The sequence below is a fragment of the Myxine glutinosa genome, chromosome 5 (genome assembly GCF_964187855.1).
Source record: "Myxine glutinosa chromosome 5, kmMyxGlut1.1, whole genome shotgun sequence".
Classification (NCBI taxonomy): Eukaryota; Metazoa; Chordata; class Myxini; order Myxiniformes; family Myxinidae; genus Myxine; species Myxine glutinosa.
The window spans coordinates 139,321,708-139,344,749 of record NC_136265.1 but is presented as its reverse complement, the minus strand read 5'-3'; the positions used below and the strand labels follow the sequence as shown (position 1 = coordinate 139,344,749).

Below are 23,042 nucleotides of genomic sequence, written 5' to 3'. Positions count from 1 at the left end.
CTCCACGGAATGTCCAAAGGTCAGAGGGCATGTCAGGTTAAAAAAAAATCTGTCACTGTTGTAACGTGTGAATCAGTGATGGGATTTTGCCTTAACTTGGTATAAGTGTACATTATGATGCAAAGATGAACTGATTATATTTTGGCATCAAATGTGAGAAGTGATGTGATTTTGTGCTTTTGGTGAGGTCAAAGGTCATGTCAGGTAAAAATGTGATACGTGAGAGCAGCAGAATAAATTTAAATCAAACTTGGTCCAAGTATGTATTATGTTGCAATAATGTGTGTGGAGGCATCTGTCGATGTCATGACGTCGAAGAATGTCGTTCTAGTTGACATTAGCATTAACAAGACAAGCGTGGGACGCGTTCCTGACGTCGCCACTTCCCGTATTGTATTTCACTTTTTACCGGTGATATTCCTCTTATTTTGATTAATGACAGCTGTATTCAAATGCACAAACATAGTTGTTCTGTCTACGATTTTGCAATCTCCCAATTTTGTACTTTGCAATGTATTATGGTGTTTCTATCAGTCTTGGCAGTTCTGAAAACGTTCGAGAATAAAAGGTATGGTTTATAAAGCGATCTAAGTGTGAGTTGAGGCGACACAAGTTTGGTAGTGGTGTAATTACGTTACGACATAATTGGTGGTATTGCTATATTAATTTATTATACCAATTATTTCCTCCTTTTTAGTTGTTATGAGATATCTTACAGCCGTTGATGTGAGCTGCCTATCCTGGGTTTGAATCCCAACCCAGCTATGAACTGTCATTCCGGTGTTTCATTGGCCGTGTGATTCATCAATGTGTGGTGCCATCCCTCGGATGGACGTTAAACTTTTCATCCTTATGCCGGAATTAGTTGGTGGACATTAAAGATCCCATGGTGTCCTTCACAAAGAGGAGGCAAACTATCGCTGGCACCCTAAGCACATTTCAATTTTGTGCCCGAGCTTCCTGAGCCGGAGTGGTGACATTACCAGCATTGTGGCCAAGCATCTGCTCTGACGAGGCTATGGAACATGAATATGATTATAATTATCGAGTTGATGTGAAATAATCATTTAAACATGGCTTTGTTATTTCTGTTTTATTTCAGACGCACTGTTGTGAAGCTCTGTTTGTGCTTTAGTTTTCAGTTCAGGAAGTGGGAGGTTATCTCCAAAATTGGAGAAGGAAGTACTGGATTTGTTTACAAAGCAAAGAATGCAACTCAGCAAAAGAGGTACGAGCTTGTGGTACACGTACTCTGTCTTCTTTTCACTTTTTGCGAGAGGGAACAGCACACGGGAGAGCGAGATAGAACACAGATGGCAGTGTGGAGGGACATGCCCGAGAGACACATGGAAGAAGGAAGAATGAGAGCTAAGGGATCAGGAAATTCTCCTGCATCTGAATGTGTCTTCTCTCTTTCTGATGAGATGAACAATGCTTTTTCTTTTGCATTGTCTTGACCCTCTTCCGAATCCAAGCGTTCTCCGAGCATTTTCCTACATGGCTCCTGTGCCTTTGCCACCTCTTTCTTTGCAGCCTTCTTGGCTACCTTATAACTTTCATGCTCTGCTGTTTCTGCTCCCGTAGCCTTCGCCTTCTGCCACCCCTTGAACTTCTTCCTCTTCTCGTCAATCCTCTTTCCACCTTCATCATCCCACCACCATGTTTCCGAGTGCCTCGGTGGTCCTTTTGTCCATCCACATACCTCACCAACGGCTCCCAACAGACTAGCTTTCATTGACATCTAACCACTTTCAAGCTCAACCACATCACCCTCTACCCTACTCAGCCTCTCTTTTAATGCCTCCCTTACTGTCACCTCTTTCAACCTCCACACCTTCATTCTCGGTCGGTACTTCACCCGCCGAGCTCTCCTCGCAACTTTCACCCTTATGTCGCAGACAACCAAGTGGTGCTGTGAAACAGCCTCCTCCCCCAGGATCACCTTTGTGTCCCGGAGGTGCCCCATATCTCGCCTACGCACCATCAGGTAGTCAACGGTTGTCGTCGACCCACCTGATGTGTATGTAACAAGCTTATTATCCTCTTTCTGGAACTGAGTATTACAAATCAACAAATCAGCTCCATCAGCAAACTCCAAAATCCTTTCACCTTCTCCATTTCTCACACCATATCTGTAACCCCCATGAATTCCCTCAAAACCATCCATACTCCTTCGCACATGTCCATTTCGGTCTCCTCCTACCACAACAACTTCCTCATCTTTCACGTTTTCCATCAGCTTCTCTATCGCACACCAGAACTTGTCCTTCTCTTCATCGCTCCGACCAACCTGCGGAGCTTATCCCGGAATGACGTTCACCGAGAGCTTTCCAATCGTCATTTTAACCATCATCAACCTATCACTCACTCTAGTCACACTCACCACACTGTCTACAAACTCCTCAGAAAACAGGACACCAACACCATTCATGCCCTCCAGGCACCTTTGCCACACAAACTTGTATTTCTGTCCCTGCCTACCCTTCACCATTCTCACACCACTTCCCTTCCATCTCGTCTCTTGCACACAACATATGTCCACTCTTCTTCTGACCAATACTTCCACCACTTCTCCTGATCTCCCTGTCATTGTCCCTACATTCCACCACCCTTCTGTTACAAAACTGAACTGAACAAATTCCCACCGCCCACCACAAATTCCCACAGAAGTGGCAAAACAGAATGCCCTAAAGAGTGAAAAACTCAATTTATTCAAAATCAACAATGACAAACATAACACAACATTACAAATCTTTGAACAGCTCTTTACAGATTTCCTTGTGATTTACAAACGAATTACTCTCTTTACAGAAACTACATTATATTTAGTGCCTCCGACGGTTTCGCCGATTCCACTGGATCAGAGAGAGCAGCTTGCAGCATACATCTTGCAGCATCAGCTTGAAGCAGTGCCATTTAATTTTTCCTTTATAAGTTGTTTTTCTGATAAGGAAGAGTAAAGCGTCATTTATTAGAACCATCGTGCTTTTTCAGGTACTTGCTAACTAACACACACACACACACACACACACACACACACACACACACACACACACACACACACACGCACACGCACCTCAAGAAAGTCCCTCATTCGTACAATTAAGTGAAAACTATCATTACTTGTATCTGCACACACAGAAAACAATATAATTCCATGTAGTTTGAATGTTTTAATATCACAATATCATGAAATCTGGAACAAAGACAAAGACATGCAGTACCGTAAAGTGTGGTGAAATTGAACACTTTTTTTGAAAGTTTTTTTTAAACAATTTTGAAGAACTTAAACAAAATAAATGTGTGGTCTTACTCGGTTTAAATCCCATCCAGAGTGTGACCTTTCCAACACCCCAATTTGATGATCATCAGATTTGGGGTTGATGGATATTCTTTTGATTTTCCCGGAATTCAAAGTCACGTCGTGCTTGGAGCATGTGAACACTTACCGATTCACCAGGTGTGAACGCCTCCCAAGTGAGGATATTCATCAAAGTCTTACCCTAATTAGAGGGGGCTGTGAACTCTTTAGAAGTTTTTAAAAACTATGTATGTTATTAAAACATTCATACATACGGACAGACAAACACTGTTCTCGACAGCTTTGCCCCATGGGAGAAAAATAGTTTCAATAATCTTATAATTAAACCCATTTTATTATCTGCAAATGTCAACAATAATGAAAAAAACCCAAAACAGTTATCAATCATCCACTCACCTGAAGCTTACGCCAAAGCCAGATGACTACAAAATCAAGGATCTTTGGAAAAACGATAACAAAAAAGAAAAAACCCCACAAGGAGGGATCTTTCCAAAAGGCAAATGTTGATTTTTGTGTCTCAGTGGTGTAGAACCACTCAACAAATGTTTTCTCCTGTTCAGGCAGACAACAAAACATGGGAATTAAAAGCAAACCTACATCGAGCGAAAAACAAGTGAAACTATATGATCCAACAACATATTTGTTGAAATTTGTAAAACATCTGAATCGAAAAAGAAACATAGGGGCAATGCATCTGGCACTCACCTGGAAGAATAAACAGTATACTGCACCGACTAAAGGTATTTTAAACCAATTTCAATGCTTGCTCAAAGACAGGACAGTATGTAGAATCATACTAAAACAATCATAAGACTTTAAACAAACAAACAAAAAATACCTATTTTCGGGGGCAACCCCCGACCCTCTCCCCAACCCCGTATACCTCCTCAGATCCCAATTTTTATTTTGCCTTGAACACACATTGGTACATCATGGATGATGAAGGTTGTGGTGAAGTTTCATCGAAATTGTGTGTGTAGGTTCTGAGAAAAAAGCAAATACCTGTTTTGGGGGCAACCCCCCCCCCCCCCCTCCTGTAGACCACATAAGACCCCGATTTTTTTTAATTCCAGGAATAAACTCTGTTACAACATGGGTGATGAAGGTTGTGGTTAAGTTTCATCGAAATTGTAATTGTAAGGTTGTGGTCAACACACATACAAAAGTCTTCCTTAAAAAGCATACCATCTGTGAGCAATTTTCTACAGACTTACCGGTGGATTGGAAAACATGCTGTTTATCCAATCCATCACTCCCTGCTTTGGTGGAGGCACAAACAGTTTCCCAAAGAAAATCGAGATCGATGCAACTGAAATCAACAGCATAAACAAAACAGCGCTTATATGGTAAAACGCAGTTCTTGAAGATTTCAAATTCTGCAAAACACACACCATTTCATACACACAACTGGAGCTCGCAATCACGATAGGTTAATGGTAATATCTGTTCATGATGTACATATCGAACATTTAAAATGTCACAACATTAATTTAACAACATCCAGTGTTCTCCATAAATAGTGCGGTATGCAGTGTAATTCCGTAGGATTTTTGTGCTAAAATTGTTTTGTTTTTTTTTGCTTTCTCTGAATGATTTTGAGTCAAATTATTGAAAAATGATTGGGTACAAATTTTCGGACCCCTGTTCCCCCTCTGGGGGGTCACTTTCCAAATTTGTGGCACACAAACAGACCCCACCCTTATCTCCGCTAATAATGAACCGATCTTCACAATCTGTGTCTTTTTAGGGGTTTTAAATGATACTGAGTCCATTTAGCACACAGCCAAAGTCAATGGAAGTGATTTTATGACCCCTTGACCCCCTCTGGGTGGTCCCTTTCCATTCCAGATCTAAATCCCATTGAACACATGTGGGGAGATCTGAAATAGCAGTTGGGAGAAGGCACCCTTCAAATCTGGGAGAACTGGAGCAGTTTGCACAAGAAGAGTGGGCCAAACTGCCAGTGGAGAGGTGTAGGAAGCTCATTGCTCATTCATGGCTATAGGAAGCGCTTGACTGCAGTTATTTTGTCCAAAGTCTATGCTACGAAATATTAAGTCTCGGGAGACAATAATTTTGTCCTTGCCATTTCTTTGTTTTTTCTGATTTAAAAGGATATATTAAGTTCTGAATCACAAACAAAGGTTCTGTTATATTAACAGTGAAATACAGAATTGCGGAGACCAAATACTTTTGTCAATTTCAACTTATTTTTGGAGAAAATTGTGAGTTATTTGAAAAAGGTGCAAGGGTGCCAATATTTTTGCTCAGCTCACAAGCCTCTCCTCAGTGAAAGACACATGAAAGCCCACTTGGAGTTTGCAAAAAAGCACCGGAAAGACTCTCAGACAGTGAGAAACAAGATTTTGTGGTCTGATGAAACCAAGATTGAACTGTTTGGCTTCCGTCTGACCACTCTGCCATAAAGCCCAGATCGATGGAGTGTTGCAGTGATGGTTGTCCTTCTGGAAGTTTCTCCCATCTCCACACAGGATCTCTGGAGCTCAGAAAGAGTGACCTCTGATTGCTCAGTTTGGCCGGGCGGCCAGCTCTCGGAAGAGTCATGGTTGTTCCAAACTTCTTCCATTTAAGAATTATGGAGGCCACTGTGCTCTTGGGAACCTTGAATGCAGCAGAATTTTTTTTTTTGTGGGCTTCCCCAGATCTGTGCCTCGACACAATCCTGTCTCTGATCTCTGCAGGCAGTTCCTTCGATCTCATGGCTTGGTTTTTGCTCTGATATGCATTGTCAGCTGTGAGACCTTACACAGACAGGTGTGTGCCTTTCCAAATCATGTCCAATCAATTGAATTTACCACAGGTGGACTCAAATCAAGGTCTAGAAACATCTCAAAGATGATCAAGAGAAATGGGAGGCACCAGAGCTAAATGTCGTGTCGCGCACACGCGTACATACACACACACACACACACACACACACACACACACACACACACAGACACACACACACACACACACACACACACACACACACACACACACACACACACACACACACACAGACGATGGATTTTTTTTCATATGATGATGATTTTTTTTTCAGGTTACAATTGTGGGTGAAGTCAGGCCAGCTGTCCAACCATGGGTATAGAGAAGACACACCACATAGACACTGGGGAGCCTCATGAGTGGAGGAGACCAACGGGTTGACCGTGTGCCTCGTGGTTGCATCAGGTTGATTGGCATCTGAAGGAGATTGGGATGGGCCAGGTGTCATCCTGGGGGATGGCCAGATGGAGGCCCCTGGAGTACCTTCGGAAAGTGGATGCGGAGACGCGCTGCTCCGGCGTTGCTCCCATACCTCACCTGACCTGACCTGACCTGACACTACATACACAGATTTATTCAATATATATTGTTATGTCGGGTGGGGTAGCAATATGTAGAGCCAGATAGATCTGTGTCGGTAACGTGCTTCGTCTGTCGCGGTAAGGAATCTACCCTGTAATAAGTTTCATGTGTAGGCGTTTTGTCGGGTAAGAGTATACTTGAGCATACAAGGATGTTCGAGTGGTAAGTAGCATTGGGATTAAAGAATAAAGCCCCTGCATGTCTCACCTGGTCAGCCAAACCTTTGTCCCATATGGCAATGCACACCTGTAGACACTTCGTTAGGATCTCCTTAGTGCAACATTAAATGACTCCCTTCCCTGACAGTGACTTTGAAAGACGAACAGGCAAGGAAACCAGGCCGGGGCACCGCCGATGATGGCTGCCGCCAATTACACCTCCGACAGGCCTAACCACATCGGGTGCCACGCGCTATCACCAGCTGCACCTACGAGCTATCACCACGCTACATGCTACGAGCTATCGCCACGCTACGGTCCTGTGATTGGTCGGCGCACAGGGCGCGAACTTCTACCCAACGAGTGCGAGAGGCACGAAGCTGGAAGGTTTGGTGGAAGTCGCTGGTTGGTAGCGCGCCAAGGCTGACGTCACCGAAAAGGTTATTTAAGAGAGCGCCGAACGCCATTTTTCAGTTGGTCTGGAGAGTCTCTTGCGGTTCGTGCTCTTGTTTGCGCAGCTAGTTTTTTTGGACATCCGGCGCCTCGTCTTGCGCAGCCCGAGTTGAGTTGAGTCATAGCCCGAGTGGAGTTCGCTTGCTTTTGGCACGTTTGCTTCAGGAGAGCCGACTGGGACGTGGCAGGCCGATCGTGTGAAGATCGACCTCGCTTGCAGCCGCTAGCCTGCATTGGACGTGCGGTGCTTTTCCTGCTGTGGGACCTTGTGGTGCTTGGTGCGGTGCTCGGTGCTTTGGAGCTTGGTGCACGGACCTCGTGAGCGGCGAGCGGCTTGGAGCGGGGCCTGGTGGTGCGTGAGCGGGGCCGACCGGGGCCGTGTTACACTGCAAGACGACAAGACCTGCCACGGCCTGCCACATCCCATTTTGTTTGTCTGGTTGATTTGTTTGTGAAATAAATGTTAGCTCTTTCACGAACCTCGATTCAGTATACAAAAGAAAAGAAAAGAAAAAAAAGACTGCACACTACATTACCCATTTACCCCAAACATGACGAACACATTAGGCCTGTAGGTTTCTGCTGATTATACACTGCCAGGATTTGGTGCATCACATTCCCATTGGCTTTGTTTGGGTCAAGTGTTATTTACAATTAGGGACCCCAAACATTTACAATGAGGGGCTTTAAATGTTCATTTCCCAATTGGCCGGTTACCCGATTTTGTCGCAGTTTGTGACTGCAGTGCGGTCATTCTTGTTTGTCTAACAAGTTGCAGAACAAATTATAAAACAGCATCATTGACTTACCGGAGGAAGCCGTTGCCAAATCCAACGAAGTGAATTAACTGTCCCGACCAGCAGCAAGAAACAGCAAATTGAATTCAAGCAAAAGGTGACGAATTGCGAGCAGCATGATGGAGCTTCCTGGCTTTTTGGAGTGAAAAACCAGTGAAAGATCGATTTCTCCTGTTCAAGCAGAACACAAAAAATGAGGAATATAAGACAAATGTAGTTCAAAGGGAGTGCACACATTGGAGGAGACCTGATCAATCTTTAAACCCATAAATAAAATCCTTTGGCAAAAGCAACCTCAAGTAGGCATTTCTTTTAACTGTCTACCAGTCTCTGACATCGACTGGGAGAAATTTTTGCCCACTCCTCGATGCAGAATTCTTTCAGCTGTGCAATGTTTGAGGGGTTTCTTGCATGCACAGCTCGTTTCAAATCCCCCCACAACATCTCGATGGGATTTAGATCCTGGCTTTGACTTGGCCATTCCAGAACCCTCCATTTCTTTCTTATCAGCCATTCCTTGGTGGATTTACTGGTATGTTTAGGGTCATTGTCATCTTGCAAGGTCCACCTTCGGTTGACCTTCAACTCTCCGACAGATGGCCTCACATTATTCTCAAGCACCCTCTGGTACAATGAAGAATTCATAGTGGATTCTATCATGGTGAGCTGCCGAGGCCCTGATGCAGCAAAGCTGCCCCGGCCCTGATGCAGCAAAGCTGCCCCAAACCATAATATTTCCACCACCATGCTTTACAGTTGGTATCAGGTTCTTGTGGTCAAATGCTTTCTTTGGTTTTCGCCAAACACCATCTTCTACGTCCCGTCTTCTACCGACTCCTCTCCGGCCTTGCTCCCCCAGCTCTCTCTGGGCTCTGTCCCCCAAATATTCCTGCAGGTCGCACAAGATCTGCCTGCAACCCTCTTATGGTTAAACTGCCAAAATCAAGACTCTCTGCTCACCTTCACTCCTTCATTCCTCTTTTCTCCCGCCTCTGGAACAAACTCCCTCACTCTCTTCAATCCCACTCCTCCCTCCAGGTCTTTAAAACGGCTGTTTCACCACCATCTCTTATCTTCCCCAATCCAAAACCTTGATCTTTTCTACCCCTGCTAATTTCACCCCAAATCCACTTTTTTGAGGTGACTTTTGACTTCTTTCCTGAAAGTCCTTGGTGTCCTTGCGTTTTATCCCTATCCTGCCTCCCCCCAGGCCCTCTCCCTCCAAAAACATCTCCCGATGTCCCTGCTCTCAAATGTTGTGTTTGTGTGCTTCCTCCCCTTCTCTCCCCATCTTGTCGACCACTCCCCTTATTATACTCTTTGTTTGCTTGTTTGTTTGTTTGATAAATGTTAGCTCTTTCACGAGCCTCGACTCTGTGCACAAAAAAAATGCCTTCTGGTACTGTGGCCAAATAGCTCTACCTTTGACTCATCTGTCCAGAGCACATTGTTCCAGAAGTGCTGGTCTTTGCCTAGGTGTTCATTGGCAAACTTTAGTCTTGCCGTGATGTTCTTTCTGGACAGCAAAGGTTTCCCTCTGGCACACCTCCCATGTCGATCAAATTTGTGCAGCCTCTTTCTACTGGTAGGCTCATGCACTTTGACATCAACAGTGGCAAGAGCTACCTGCAGGTCCCGTGATGACATTCTGGGGTTCTTCGAGACTTCTTTCAGCATCTTGCGGTCTGCTCTCGGGCTGAACTTGCTGGGGCGGCCTGGCCTGAACAAGTTGGCAGTTGTTTGGAATCTTCTCCACTTGTAGATGATCTTCCGGACAGTCGAATGATTGATTTCAAATAGTTTGGACATCTTTTAAAATCCCTTCCCAGACTCGTAGGCATCTATAACCTTCTTTCTGAAGGCATCAGAGAGCTCTTTTGATCTAGGCATGGTGACGCCGCACACTTCAACAACAAAGAGCAAACCAAACTAAATGTCTGAGGTTTAAATAAGACAGGTTCCTCCAAGATCCTCTCTAACGATGTTCTAATCATTTGCACCTGAGCTGGTGCACCAGATTCTAATTTTAGGTATTTGAAGTAGTGATAAATGTAGGGGTGTACATACTTACTTTTTCCACTTGCGAAATTTGCATTTATGTTCATTTAAATTATACAATGGACTACAAAATGTAAATGTTTCATGATATTTGTTGTAATATACCACCTTTATCTCTCAATATTGTTGAAATGAAGATCAAATAACGATGTTGAAATATGTTGAAAAAGTCAAAACTTTACATGGGGTGTCCTTACCTTTTCACGTGACTGCATATCTGTGCAAAGTCTGTCTTATCTTGTCCTGTGTTGACACTGAACTACTCCCTCAAACTTTTGTGAAATCGTACCAAACTTCTGGTATGCACATATCTCTCCCGGCGGTATGTCCAAAGGGTATTTGTTTGAAAATTTTTCCAAATTATTATTTATTTCTTTTTGGAATTTTTCCGGGAATTTTTTTTTTTTTACAACTTCAATTGTTTATAAAATGTGATATCACGTATATTACAAATACATTTGTGCAAAATAATTGTTTGAATTATGATTGGTTTAAACCATGACAAAACAGCAACTTATTATCATTAAATGGTGGTCATTTATCTGGATATCTACACATCTGGGCAGTGTCTGTGTTGTCACTTAGCGACTCCCTCAAACTTTTATTGACGTGGTTGTGAAGTGTTTTTAATAACGTGGTGGTGGTTTTGAATCACGTGGTAGTGAGGTATTTTGAATTATGTGGTGGTGAGGTATTTTGAATTATGTGGTGGTGGGGTGTTTTTAAATGACGTGGTGGTGAGGTGCTTTTAAATCACATGGTGGTGAGGTGTTTTGAATTACGTGGTGGTGAGGTGTTTTGAATTACGTGGTGGTGAGGTGTTTTGAATCACGTGGTGGTGAGGTATTTCGAATTATGTGGCGGTGAGGTGTTTTTCAATGATGTGGTGGTGAGGTGTTTTTAAATGACGTGGTGCTGAGGTGTTTTCAATTTCGTGGCTGTGGGGTGTTTTTATTACGTGTTTTATGGCTGTGAGGTGTTTTCAATTTCGTGGTGGTGGTGAGGTGTTTTTAACTCAACTGGACTATGTCCAGCTGAGTTTTTGTCAACACCCAGTGTCCGTCATCCGTCTGTCTGTCTGTCATCTGTCAACAATTCGAGGTCTACGCTCTAAAAGTCACAAATATTGATTAAATTTGATGAAACTTGTTATGCAGCATCTTTGAGACATAAACTAGTTTGGGATTGCATTTGGGCATTGCACGCCCAAAAATGGGCGCGGCAGGGTGGCCATATTGAAAAATCAATTTTTGGCAATCTGGTACTTCCTCATGTCGCTGGAAGGCTGAAACTTGGTGTGAAGACAGTATGTCACAAACGTCAACACATATATTACGGGGTTTGACGATGTCCGCAAAATGACCTCTTGTGACCTATGACTTGACTTGACCCATAAACATCAGTTTGGACGACGTCCAAGCTCTAAAAGTCACAAATACTGATCAAATTTGATAAAACCTTCAACGTTACTGTTCCTCTTTAGCACATATAAACTATATCGTTTGTGGTTCTGTTATGCATATTCTAACCATATTGATATAGACCAGTTGAATTCAGGTTCCCTGGAACCTCTAGTTATTACTTGATTTATGGCTGTGAGGTGTTTTAAATTACTTGGTGGTGAGGTGTTTTAAATTACTTGGTGGTGAGGTGTTTTACATTACTTGGTGGTGAGGTGTTTTACATTACTTGGTGGTGAGGTGTTTTACATTACTTGGTGGTGAGGTGTTTTAAATTACTTGGTGGTGAGGTGTTTTACATTACTTGGTGGTGAGGTGTTTTACATTACTTGGTGGTGAGGTGTTTTACATTACTTGGTGGTGAGGTGTTTTACATTACTTGGTGGTGAGGTGTTTTACATTACTTGGTGGTGAGGTGTTTTAAATTACTTGGTGGTGAGGTGTTTTAAATTACTTGGTGGTGAGGTGTTTTAAATTACTTGGTGGTGAGGTGTTTTAAATTACTTGGTGGTGAGGTGTTTTAAATTATGTGTGGTGAGGTGTTTTAAATTAGGTGGTGGGGGTGAGGTGTTTTAAATTACTTGGTGGTGAGGTGTTTTAAATTGTGTGGTGAGCTGCAATCGTCCCAAATTTCCAGTCTGCACCTACCCCTCCCCTAGATATGTGCTGAGGGGTTCTTTCTTGAAAAAAAAAAACATTCAACCTAAATCTTCAACCTAAATTGCCTATGAAAATGTAAAAATTTATTGCCTATAAACACACACTACGACACTTACATACAAACCTACACACACACAGAGACACATACACACTCACACATATACATTTAATTTAAAAAAATTATTGTATATACATTTTTATTTACCGACGATGTTATAAATCAAATGTTTATGTGAAGTAAAAAGTCGAAGAATTCAAGATTTGAGATTTCTTCACTAAAGCACAATATTACACGAATGCTAATATAGTATTTCCCTTGGAATAAGTTTCCCCCCCTGGAATCCTAAAATTTCCCCCGAGGGGGAAATTTTCCCCAGGTTGGGAAATGCTGGCCGAGGATAATACTTTTTGTTTTATGGGGCCTAAACGTGCGACCACCGATCGTAACGATTTTTTGTGAGTATTGCTGGATCCCCTGCAGTAAAATAGGCAGAATGCATCATACGTGTTTTACATTACCTCAGCGTAATTACAAACCATGAAAAAGGCGAATATTGTGGAGTCCATTGTGGATTGAGCGTCTAACCGTCCACCCGTGAGCCAGCGTCAGTCAACGTCCTCTCGCGAGACAGTCTTGGTCCCCGCCCTAAGGGCGGGGCTTCATTTGGGAACCGGAAATTCTTATTTAAACGATTTATATAAACATCCGTCAAATCAAATCAAAATCTAAACAGTATTTTTAGAATTTCAAAAAAACCACATCACTGTTCATATCGGTAAATATTATTCCATCGTGATATCAACTGTACGCGTTTCTACAGGAAAATTATTTAGGAAAAAAAAGGAATAATTCTGTCCCTCTTCTTCAGCTTCGAACTTCAGGACAGATGACATTGCTGATGAAGACAGATTATATCAGCCCCCCACCCCCCCCCCCCTCGCACGATTTTTATTTCCCAAGATGCGGCTTTTCAAGAAGACATCACAACGAAAGTACCGGACACGGGTTTTCACAACATTAAGTGAATTTTATCTTTTCATGTCGAATATTGTGTGCCAATCATCAATGTACGAACTCACCTCCTCACCTCGTTCGTGTAGTTTATTATTTATTAATGATGATCTCTGTGAGGTGCTCGAGGATGAGACACCTTGATTGTGTTCGCACTAAATACGAAGTTACTTCTCCGAGTCATTGGAAGTTGTGTGGGATTTTCGGTACGGAACGTGGTTTAAGCGAATTAACCACAAACCTCTTTCCAAACCCTGCAATCCATCGAAGAATCCGATTTTTCAATCCCTCATCAGAAACCCTCGTAATCCCAATCGGGGTAAAAGCAAAGTCGGTGGTGTTTTGGTGAGAACGTCCGCCGCGTGTGTGGGGACGTCGTGGGATCAAACCCTGGCCGAGTCATACCAAAGACTTTAAAGATGGTACGTGCTGCTTCCTCCTCACTTGTCGTTCAGCATTTAAAAGGACGAGTAGTGAGTACACCTGCTCACTGCGGGAGGGGCAGACAGGGTCCTTCCTCTTTGGGGTATTTAGATTACAGTCGATCGATGGTCGGGTCTCAAGAACATTGGGTGTGTGGTCATTTACCAAGTTTCTTGCGGAGAGATCGCCAAGTGGTTCAAGCATTCGAGCAAGCACTCCATTCAAAACCATTAAGGAACGGGTGGCTTGGCAAGCACTCGCTCGCTGCTTGGTAAATGGCTTCCCTCCCTTTCAGTTTCGTATCTAACAGCAGGAGCGAGTTTCAAAAGTTCACTACAAAAAACGCCACGGTATCGGCAGAAAGACTCATGTTATTAACCCAACCCTTGTGGGGTATATAGAGCACAGTAGATCTTCGCTCAGTTCTGGAAGTAAAACCTACCTCACGGATGTCGGGATTCCTCCAAATTTCTTAATTTAGTGTTATAAACAGCATTAGTGACTGTTTGAAAAGGCAAATCATACGTGTTTGTGGTTTATAATATTGTCATGGTGTGGCGGGCACAAGGGACAATAATTCCGCGCACCAGTGGGTGGCGCGAGCATCCAGGCGGGGAACGAAAACGCATACCCCGCCTTTCGACCGATCCGCCACGCCCGGGGACAAGGCTTGGCCTCGGGACATATATGCAGGCTCTAAGCCCGAGCCCGCCCAGTGCTGAAGTGCGAGCTCGTAATAAAGACTCTTTGTTTGTACCAACGCGTTGTGGCCTACCTCTCTGGCAATCGAGTCGTGTGTGCACAGCACCACACTGGTGACCCCGATTGGTTCAGCCGTTGCTGACCCCCGAACGCGCCATGGCTACCAACGCCGTCGCCGTCAAACTCCCCGAGTTTTGGGAAGTGCAAGCCGACATTTGGTTTGTGCAGGCCGAAGCTCAATTTCAGCTCCGAGGCATCACGGCGGACGAGACCCGGTACTACCACGTGGTCGCTGCCCTCAGGCCCGGCACTGCTGCCCGAGTCGTGTCCATCCTTCGGCGCCCGCCAGGCGACCACAAGTACGAGGCGCTCAAACGTCTCCTCCTCGCCACGTTCGGGCTCACAGAGGTCGAACGTGCCGACCGCCTCCTGGACTTTCCCGCCCTCGGCGACAAACGACCATCCGTCTGGATGGATTTCATGCTGTCCCTGCTTGGAGACCAGCGCCCGGATTTCTTATTCCGAGCACTTTTCCTACGCCAGCTACCTGCACAGGTGCACCTCGCGCTGGCCCGTCCCAAACTAATGAAACCCCACGCCCTGGCTGCAGAGGCCGACAAGTATTTCGCGGCCTGCGACACGCGGTCGGTGTACGGTGCTGCCGTAGTGGCTCCTGGTGTGGAGGCTCCAGCGCCCCCTGCTTCCCTCGTGGCCGCTGCTACGCCCCGCCCACTACCGCCGCCGCCACCACCACCACCGCCGACACGGCCACTGCGGGGGCCACCGCCACAAACCTGGTGCTACTACCATGCCAGGTTCGGCCGCAAGGCTAAAACGTGCCGCCCGCCGTGTTCTTTTGACAGGTCGGGAAACGACCGGCGCTCACTTGCGGCCATAAGCGTCGGCCATTCCGGCAGCCTCCTGTTCATCACGGACACCTTGTCTGGGCGTCGTTTTCTTTGCGACACAGGAGCGCAGGTAAGCATCCTCCCTGCCTCCACGTCCGACAAGCAAGCCGCGGGCCGGGGCCCCGCTTTGCTTGCCACCAACGGTACGCCCATCCGCACATTCGGGAAGCGTTGCCTCTCACTGCGGTTCGGAGGGCAGCGCTTTCAATGGTCGTTCGTGACCGCCAGCATGCCAATGGCCCTGCTGGGCGCGGACTTCCTATGTGCGCATGGGCTGTTGGTCGACGTTAAGCGCAGACGTCTCGTCCAGGCCGAAATCTTGAGCTCGCTCGCTTGTTCGCTGAGCGGCTCGTTGAGCGGCTCACCGAGCGGCTCACCGAGCGGCTTGCCAAGCGACTTGCTGAAGGGTTCAGTTAGTGCTGTTAGCTAGATTCAAAATCCCGTCTCGGAACCGTCTCGATAAATTTTCAATTTTCATAACGGGATCTCGGTTCGGCTCGGTTCCCGGCAAAGTAAAAAAAAATAAAAATAAAAAAATAAAAAATAAAAAATAAATAAATAAATAAATAAATAAATAAATAAAACACAAGGCTTCAAAAATAATGGAATTTCATTACAATATATAAACAACAAATTTCTGATGTTGAGTACTTAAATTCCGACTTAGCTTCCATTTACCGGGATGAAATAAAATACACCACCTCCATGCAGATGATCGGCCACCGATGGAACCGGGTTATCTCATTACAGTTTGTATTGTCGTGTAATTTCTTGCTCGGAATGTCAGAGAGAGGGAGAAAATGTTTCTGCCCAGGCATATTCGAGTCCCGGTTGGAGTTTCATTATCATTTTGTGAGTTGTGATCGCCAAGGGGCTCGCTGCCCCCCCCCCCCCCCCGTTCCCCTCCCCTCCCCCGCCCGGCAATGCCGGGTTCTTCTGCTAGTAAATTATAAAGCAGGCGGTGTAGTGATCACTCCCCCCCCCCCTCCTTATTTTAACTCTGTGACTAAAGTAAACGTAATCAACTTATCAGGCCTAAAGTGGAGATAAGATAACCAAAATACTTTCACATTCAAACCGTCAAACCAAACCCCGAGGGATTCTTACAATTTATAGATTTTGCGTTGCAATTAAACATAAACGTTCATCAAAAACTCAATTCATAAAACTACATAATGTATTGTACTTGTATTAATACATTGTGTGTAGAATAATCCGTTATAAACGTGTTTTTAATCTAAATAAACATCGTCCCTCCAATCACGGAGCCTCGAGCGAGTCCCTCGATATTAATGTGCTAAAGACCATAGCAACCACATTCCGTAACTCGTCTCCAAGGACGGACACGTGACCGCAGCGTAAGGCGGGGCGAGGCGGAGTGATACAGCGGAAGGATTCGACGGTTTAAAGGAAGCCGCGATGCGGGGGATTTTCATTGGGGCCTTCATCCTGATGTCGTTACTTCCGCCACCAAAGGTGGATGGAGGTTATGTTTTCACTCCTGTCTGTTTGTCCGTTTGTTTGTGAACACAATATCTCAAAAAGTTGTGGACGGATTCGGACGAACTTTTGTGGAGACGCAGCGTGTGTGACAAGGACGACATGATTAGATGTTGGTGAAGATCCGGATTCGGAATTCGGATTCGTTTGCAGTGCATTGTTTGTTGACGAGGGGAAAATCCTGGAACAGTGAGTTTACTTTATCTATCATCGTTTGTGTCAGTTCAGCTGCACTTGCAAAAAATGATGCTTGTGCAGAAGCAGAGTAATGAAAGCTAGGCTCAATAAATGCCTATATTATGGAAAATATCTGCAAGAAGTTGGAATTTTAACTGGGATTTTTTTACCGAGAAATTGCATCAGTCAATTTATCTCGGGACCGTCCCGAGACCGTCTCGAAAGCCGAAACCGCCGGGATTTCGTCCCGGACTCGGCTCGGTTGACAGCCCTAGGTTCAGTCCCGGCGAGTTTAGTTTGACCGCTTCCGGCAGCGGACGACTTTACCCGCCTCCTAGCCAGTTTCCCGGCCCTCACGCGGCCCACCTTCTCAGCGGTGGCCGTTAAACACGGGGTGGAGCACCATATACCCACGGTCAGGCCGCCGGTCTACGCCCGGGCACGCCGACTCGAACCCACGAAGCTCGCCGTGGCGAAGGCGGAGTTCGCCACGCTGGAACGGCTGGGTATCGTGCGGCGCTCAAACAGCGCTTGGGCCTCTCCGCTGCACATTGTGCCGAAGCCCCGCGGAGGATGGCCGCCGTGCGGTGACTACCGCCGGCTCAATGATGCCACCACCCCCGACCGCTACCCGGTCCCGCATATCCAGGACTTTTCCGCCCGGTTGGCAAACACGACCGTGTTTTCCAAGGTGGACCTCATCGGGGGCTACCACCAGGTCCCCGAACAACCGGGCGATGTCCCGAAGACGGCCGTCATCACCCCTTTCGGCCTCTTCGAGTTCCTGCGAATGCCTTTCGGGTTGAAGAATGCGGCCCAGGCGTTCCAATGGCTTATGGACAGCGTCTTGCGCGACTTACCTTTCCTCTAGGTCTACCTGGACGACATCCTAGTCGCGAGCGCGTCCCGGGAGGAGCCACCTGCTCCACCTCCGTACGCTTTTCGAACGCCTGGGACAGCATGGCCGAATCATCAACCCCGCAAAGTGCCGTTTCGGCGTCGCCACCATCGACTTCTTGGGGCACCGCATCACCAGGCACGGGGCCGTCCCTTTACCGGCCAAGGTGGAGGCGGTCAGGGATTTCCCGTGACCCCGCACGATCAAGGGGCTCCAGGAGTTCCTGGGCATGGTAAATTTTTACCACCGCTTCCTGCCCCACGTCGCCCAGCTCCTCCTCCCCCTGCACGAGGCCCTCCAGGGCAAGCCGGGCAAAGGTGACATCGCCTGGTCGGAGCGGATGGCCGCGGCGTTTGCGGGCGCAAAGCTGGCCCTGGCCAACGCCACCATGCTGGCGCACCCGGCGCCCGATGCGCCGATCTCCCTCAACACCGACGCGGTGGGCACGGTGCACGAGCAGTGGGTGCGTGGTGCTTGGCAACCGCTGGCATTTTTTAGCCGGCAGCTTCGCCCGCACGAACGCCGCTGCAGCACCTTTGACCACGAGCTGCTCGGGCTCCACCTGGCGGTCCGACACTTCCGCCATCTGCTGGAGGGCCGCCCGTTCACGGCTTTCGTCGACCACAAGCCCCTTGTGTTCGCGATGGTCAAGGTCGCCGAGCCATGGTCGGCACGGCAGCAGCGTCACCTCTCTGCCGTGTCCGAGTATACGACGGACATCCGTCACGTGGCGGGTAAAGACAACCCGGTGGCGGATTGCCTTTCCCGGTCCGTCGCGCACGCGGTCCACCTCGGGATCGACTATGCCCGGATGGCGGAGGACCAGACCGCCGACCTCGGCGTCCAGGCCTTGCGGACCGCCGTCACCGGCCTCCGCCTCACCGAGGTGCAGTTGGACGCCGCGGGCGTGGCCCTCCGGTGCGACGTCTCCCTCGGCCGGCCTCGCCCCATCGTGCCCGCTGGCTGGCAGCGCCCAGTGTTCGACGCCATCCACGGCCTGGCCCACCCGGGCACGAAGGCCTCCCAAAAGCTAGTCGCGGCGAAGTTTGTCTGGCATGGCCTCAGGAAGGACGTCCGTGACTGGGCCAGGACGTGCCTCGCATGCCAGCGCGCAAAGGTCCACTGCCACACCCAGGCCCCGTTGGCCCCGTTTGCGGTGCCCGAGCGTCGGTTCGACCACGTGCACGTCGACTTGGTGGGACCTCTGCCCCCCTCGCGGGGGTTCACCCACCTCCTCACCATGGTGGACCGCACCACACAGTGGCCGGAGGCCGTCCCATTGGTGGCGACATCTGCGGCTGATGTGGCGCAAGCCTTCATCGCCACTTGGGTTGCCCGGTTCGGTGCCCCCTCGGACATCTCGTCCGACCGCGGCCCGCAGTTCACCTCGGAGCTCTGGGCCGCTGTGGCGCAAGGGCTCGACGTAAAACTACAACGCACCACGGCCTACCACCCCCAGGCCAATGGCCTGTGTGAGCGCTTTCATCGCTCGATGAAGGCCACGCTCCGGGCCAGCCTCCGCGACGGCAGCTGGGCCGACAGGCTCCCCTGGGTCCTGCTGGGCCTCAGGATGGCACCCAAGGACGACCTGCGTGCGTCCTTGGCGGAGCTGGTCTTCGGGCAACCACTGTGGGTACCGGGCGAATTTATCCCCGACTCCACGGCTCCTTTGTCCGCGGCGCAACAGCGCTCCGCCCTTCAGGAAACTGCCCGGAGGTTCGCCCCGGTGCCGACGGCACACCACGGTTGCCCGTCTTCCCACGTCGCCCCGGAGCTTCGCACGGCGGAGTACGTCTTCGTCCGGCACGACGCCCGCCGGGCACCGCTACGGCCCCCGTACGACGGGCCCTTCCACGTGCTGGATACCGGGGACAAATATTTCACCGTCGACATCGGCGGTGCCCCGGATCACATCTCCGTGGACCGCCTCAAGCTGGCCCACCTCGATCTGGACCACCCCTCGCAAGCAGCTCTGCCTCCGCGTCGAGGCCGCCCCCCGGCGGTAGGACCCCCGGCACCCCCAGCGCCGCCGTCCCGCTACCCCCCAGCCCTGCACGCATCGCCAGGGGGTGTTTCGGCCGGGTCATCCGGCTTCCCCGCAAACTCACCCTTCAGGTGCGCGGGAATTCTGGGGGGGGCGTGTGTGGCGGGCACAAGGGACAATAATTCCATGCACCGGTGGGTGGCGCGAGCGTCCAAGCGGGGAACGAAAACGCATGCCCCGCCTTTCGACCGATCGGCCACGCCCAGGGGCAAGGCGTGGCCTCGGGACATATATGCGGGCTCGAAGGTCGAGCCCGCCCAGTGCTGAAGTGCGAGCTCTTAATGAAGACTCTTTGTTTGTACCAACGCATTGTGGCCAACTCTCTGGCAATCGAGTCGTGTGTGCACAGCACCACAATAGCTTGAAGAGGCCGTTGCTCCCACAAAAACGCCATGATAAGATATTTATAAACGTTGACTTGACAATTTTTATCAAGGAGGAAAAACACCTTGATGACGTGGGGTATTAATGGTATGCATATTGTTTTTTAATATCATTAATACGATGCTATTGAAGGAGCTGCGCTCCAACGCGAGTCGAAAGAATAGACGCGACCAAAGACGGAATTCGTCCGAGTTGCTTTATTGAAACAAAACAGCTCAGGTATTCTGACAAGCCCGTTTATCGGGCAGCAATATATATACACATTTATGCCGGGGCGTTTGCCCGGGAAAACCGAGACCGGGCATGCCCGGGTGTCAAGGGCGAGTCCTGGAAAGGCGAGTCTGGACATGCCCGGGCGTCCTGGAGGCGGCCTGGCAAGTCGAGGCTGGGCGTGCCCGAGCGCTCTGGGCGAGCCCTGGAAAGGCGAGAGCGGGCATGCCCGGACGCTCTGGGCGAGCCCTGGAAAGGCGAGTCTGGACATGCCCGGGCGTCCTGGATGCGGCCTGGCAAGTCGAGGCTGGGCGTGCCCGGGCGCTCTGGGCGAGCCCTGGAAAGGCGAGAGCGGGCATGCCCGGGAAAGACGAGACCGGGCGTGCCCGGGAGGTTCGGGCGTGCCCGGGAACAGCGAGTCCGGGCATGCCCAGGAGAGGCGCGTCTGGGCCCGTCCGGACGAGCCCGGCATGGCGATCGCGTCCTGGCAGGTGCAAGGCGATTGTGTACATTCAGCGGGAACCGCTACACTATTATTGTTCGTTTTGTTATTCGAAGTGGTCTTGGAAAAACGCCACGATAAAACTAACTTAATTTGGATGTACACCTCAACATGCAACCCTGTTGACTGCAATGGTGGGGAAAACCTGCTCGGGGGAGAAAACCCCTTGGGGAGGGGGCAAATTAATGTGCTACAACCTTCATTGTATAACCCTTCGTCATCCTGTCAAGTTTGGTTGAGATTGGATAAGTAACGACGGGATGTATCGGGGTCAAAAATTTATCAGACAGACAGACACCAAATGGCCTATTTTAGTATGATGAGAAATACGGGGCTCTTCTTGGGCATTGACAATTGTCGTCTGCCCCTCATCCCCCTTCGCACGTTTCTCCGTGCAAAGCGCTTTGCACGAGAAACTTTGCACGTTTCTCCCCCCCCCCCCCCCCCCCCCCCTTGCTTGTTGCCACAGCCACATCTGTGTTCCACCAAAAGAACAACAATTCAGCTTAATCCAGAGTGGCTTTTATTGTGCGAGCAGCAAGCACAACGCCGCTTCCCGCCAACCTGGAAGTGACGTGTACATCCATATCCGCTTGTTATATGTTGTCGACGGTGAGGTATCGATGTTGCATACATCACGCCAACATTTCGGTGAATTTATCAGTTTATTAACCCATGAGCAAAGTGCAAAGCACAGTTAATGAGTTGGTTCACCATGTCTGTCTATGATCGAGGAGCAAACTTGATTTCAATTTCATTTGATATTTTGAACACGACGACAAGAATGGGAACATGAAACGGCAGATTAACAGAAGTTTGACTCTGGAATTGGTACGGAATCTCGTCCGGAGCGCACAGAGGAGTAAGGTAATTGTGTTAGTCTGTCTGCCTGTCTGTCAGGAGAATTAAATTGAAAATCATTTCAAACATGAAACTTCTTGTTTTAGTAACCTCATAAAAATCACAAACACCAGGCACAAATGGTGAATTAAACGTGTTAAATAATCATAAACAAATACAATCATAAACACTCTTTATGGTGGGGACAAATCCATGTCCGCCATTATAAACACCATATGTGGAGGAAGACCTTCAGTGTTCAGGCTGTTGGTGGTCCTATGTTTGGCAGCGAGTGCCCCGGAAGCATTGATGGAAAGGGAGTGGCAATCATATGTGGGAAACTTGCATGCTCAATCAGGGTCGCTCAGATGGCAGAGCACTGGTACTGTTTTCCAGAGGACCTGGGTTCGATTTCCGTTCTCGGCATGTAATTTTCCCACATATATCAATTTTATTATTTAATCCTGTTCATCAAGCTAACATTTCAATCTTTTTCAAGATATTTCAAGATATTTGAAATATCTCAAAAACTTGTGGATTGATGCGAACGAAATTTTGTGGAGAGCCAGTGTGTGTGAGCATGACGAAATTATTAGATTTTGGTGAAGATCCGGATTCGGATCCGGCAAGGTGAATTTTGAAAGTGAATCTTCACCATTGAGAGGTATGGCCAAAAACGATACATAGCAGGATATCTTAAAAAGTTATGGATGATTTCTGACATGGACGAGTTATGACAAAACTAGGTGCATAAATTGGCAAGAACAAGCTGATGATATTTTGGTTCAGGTCTGGATCCAGATACAACCTACCGGTGGGATACAAAACGTAAACTGTTCACCTGGCGGTGGTATGCTCTCTACTGAGTGCTGTTCTAGTTGATATTATGTGATGTTTAGTGGAGGGGACAGTGTGGGGTCAGTTGTTGAAATGTAGAATGTATTATATGATATCTGGTTCAGCACATTTGTATTCAGTTGTAGATTTAAGTGTTCTGTTCTTTTTCAGGGAGCCAAATATGAATGAGTCTCCTGCTTCACAAGACGTTCCAAACCAGCTTTCGCATGTGAACCAGTCATCACCATCCACCAAACCAAAGAAACCTACTCTTTGGAAAAGTCTGAAGTAAATGAATTTTTTTTTTTTTCTGTTGACTTTTTTA

The 23,042-nt window shown here is 47.9% G+C and overlaps 1 protein-coding gene across 1 annotated transcript in view; it reads left to right on the top strand.

The window, feature by feature from the left end:
• LOC144892163 (uncharacterized) overlaps positions 1–23,042 on the top strand; it is a 38,564-nt gene that overhangs the window by 6,292 nt on the left and 9,230 nt on the right. The window contains exon 5 of the mRNA XM_078777417.1: positions 22,889–23,005. Coding sequence (XP_078633543.1) covers positions 22,889–23,005 — 117 coding nt within the window. The remainder of the gene's footprint in view (positions 1–22,888; positions 23,006–23,042) is intronic.